The sequence below is a fragment of the Pteropus vampyrus genome, unplaced genomic scaffold (assembly GCF_000151845.1).
Source record: "Pteropus vampyrus isolate Shadow unplaced genomic scaffold, Pvam_2.0 Scaffold49, whole genome shotgun sequence".
NCBI classification, from domain to species: domain Eukaryota; kingdom Metazoa; phylum Chordata; class Mammalia; order Chiroptera; family Pteropodidae; genus Pteropus; species Pteropus vampyrus.
Genome location: NW_011888830.1, coordinates 1,713,565 through 1,716,091, shown reverse-complemented (window position 1 = coordinate 1,716,091; position 2,527 = coordinate 1,713,565). Strand labels below are relative to the sequence as shown.

The 2,527-nt window shown below is 47.2% G+C and overlaps 1 protein-coding gene across 1 annotated transcript in view; it reads right to left on the bottom strand.

The window, feature by feature from the left end:
• Positions 1 to 2,499, bottom strand: part of LOC105291700 (coiled-coil domain-containing protein 3-like) — an 83,647-nt gene extending 81,148 nt beyond the window's left edge. The window contains exon 1 of the mRNA XM_011359613.2: positions 2,317 to 2,499. Within this exon, the coding sequence (XP_011357915.1) occupies positions 2,317 to 2,490 (174 nt within the window). The 5' untranslated portion in view covers positions 2,491 to 2,499. The remainder of the gene's footprint in view (positions 1 to 2,316) is intronic.
• Between the last annotated feature and the right edge of the window lie 28 nt (positions 2,500 to 2,527).

Genomic DNA, 2,527 nt, shown 5'->3' with positions numbered 1-2,527 from the left:
CGCTGCTCAAGCCGAGCAGGAGCCCACAGCAACAGCGTAAACAATGGGAAGAAACGGCTCATGAAACGAAAAAGGTGTATGATGTACAATGTCCAAGGCCATTGGTACTTGTCTCAGATCACAAGAGGGATTCACGTGTCCTCGTTCCTATTCTAGAATAAAAAGCTGACCTGAACAGCTCTCCCGAACCCTCCCAAGACTGAGGACCACCACAGGAAAGATAAAGATCGCTTCTGACATCGCGTGGTATGTCTATCCTGAGCAGGACAGTGTGATGCTCACCTTCACTCATAAAAAGCAGAGAACAACCACCTTAATCACTCCAGAGCACAGATGAATTTCTAAGGAGCATCAGAAAATAGAAATGATCAAACTGACCCCCAAAAAAGGAAATTTAATTTTAGTTTAAAATTTTAAATTCTAAATTAGCTAGCTAGCTAATTTAACTTAGCTCTAACGTGCTACCTTTCAAAGTAGGCAGAAGATAAAAACAGAAGGGGTTAGACAGGTATTGAAAAGTGCGTCAGATCTAACTTCTAAATCTGGCTACACAGGAGCTCGGCAAAATGGAACAATTATTTTCCTCCCCCAAAGCGTCTGACTCTTCCTCAGAGGCATGTAGCACATCCTCCCTCTGTTAAGCGGCCAGGGTGATTAGAGGGAAAAGGAAAACAGAATTCTCCCCAAAATCAACATCTGACCACCAGAAATGGGACTGCCTTCACGTTGAAACAATTCTCCATAGGCCTATTGTTGTTGCTTTTTTTCTTTCCCCTCTCCAAATGATGGGAAATCTAACTCTGGGGAAATGTTAATAGCTTCATAATGTGACCATAGTGCTAATACGTTATGGAGCCAAAGAGTTTGGGGGCCAAGCTATTAAGATATTTTTGGAATAATATCCTACCTCTTGATATAAATCTATTGTTACCTAGGAGTATAAGCAAAGCTCCCACGGACCGGAGAACCGAAGGGCTGAGGCTAAAAGGGCTTCATTTGGAGCATGCTAAGGCATGGCTGGGGCTGAGGACATTCGGGCTTACACTCGGCAGGTCCAGTTCAATATGGAGTGGGTGCCAGTACAGATTAAGAGGGGGGAGAAAAACAGGTGCTTGGGGCCATTTTGGGAATGAAATACAGGACAAATGTTCTGAACACCCTCGCGCACCATGGAGGAGGGGTTAGAGGGGTCTGGCTTGCTGCCGATGGGGTAGGCCAAGGCAGGAACCTCTTAATAATGTCAAGGAGATAAGAGTAAGCCAGCTTCCTTAGTTGGACATAGCTGCCCATCATGCAAACGGTTTCTGCACAGAAGCATGAAGAAAGCCTCCAGGTGCCAGGGAGCCCTGGGCAGAAGGTAGGGAAGTGTGGAAGAACAAGGCAGCCACCCTAGGCCGATGCACCAGACAAGAGAAAAGCAGTTCACCCGACCCCATCACACAGGGGTGGAGGGAAGGAAGCGGCCGAATGTGGCCAATGTTCCATTGACCCACCTCTGACACGGCAGGACTCTCTCCGGCGGTCAGTCACACTGCCCTAAAAATGTCTCAGTGGGGGCCTGGGACTGATGGACCACCGCCTCAGCTGGCCTGGTCCCACAATCATCCCATGTCCATGGTGGCAATGCCACTCCCAGGGGAAAGTGACATTCCTCAAAACATCCCTACAACTCTGGCATCTGCCCCAGACTGGAAGGTTCCTGTTATAGTTCCATCCCCCAAATAATCCCCACCCTCACATTCCACAACCGGCTTGGCCACTCTGTACCTCCACATCGTAACAACTATAGTTAAGATTCATAGAAGTGTTAACTATGACAATTGTTTCATTTCATTTCCTTGAGAACATGAAATGTTTTCTTTCCTCTTACAAAACTTCTTAGAGCCCTACGCTATCAACGGCAACCATAATGATAGTCACGATGGCTCACGTGTCGCGTGCTTACTCTGTCCAGCACCATGCCAAGGGATGGACATATTTGCATATTTTACCCAGAGAAATCATACCGCATCAGCCCTATGATGTAGATGCTACCACCGTCTCCATTTTACAGAAGGGGAAACCGAGGCACAGTGTGCCAACCTTCATCCCATCTTGTCCCCTCACTCTGTGAGGCCCACCAGGCCAAAGAATAAAGCCCATGAATCCAAAGTCCATGAGCAGTGCTCTTTAGCAGCTGTCAGGGAGGGAGAGAGGAGGAAGATACTCTGGTCTGGGCTTTTGAAGGAGCATTCTTGACTCCTATGGTTGCAAAATTCGTGCAAGATGTAGCTATTCTATCGTTTTGCTGCTGCACAGTGTACAGCCAATTCTTACCCTGTTGTCTTCCTGGATCTCCCAGTCACTGGAGAAAGTGGCCAGCTGCTGCCCTTGTGAACAGTTCGAAAACTGGAAAAGGCTGGAAAACATCCTTCTGTTCTCTTGAGTGTCTGGAAAGATGGCGTCTTGGAAGTTGACTCCATGAGGCAAGAGGTTATAATTTTCGTCCATCCTAATGGGAAAGAGAAAAAAAAGCAGGTGTAGACTC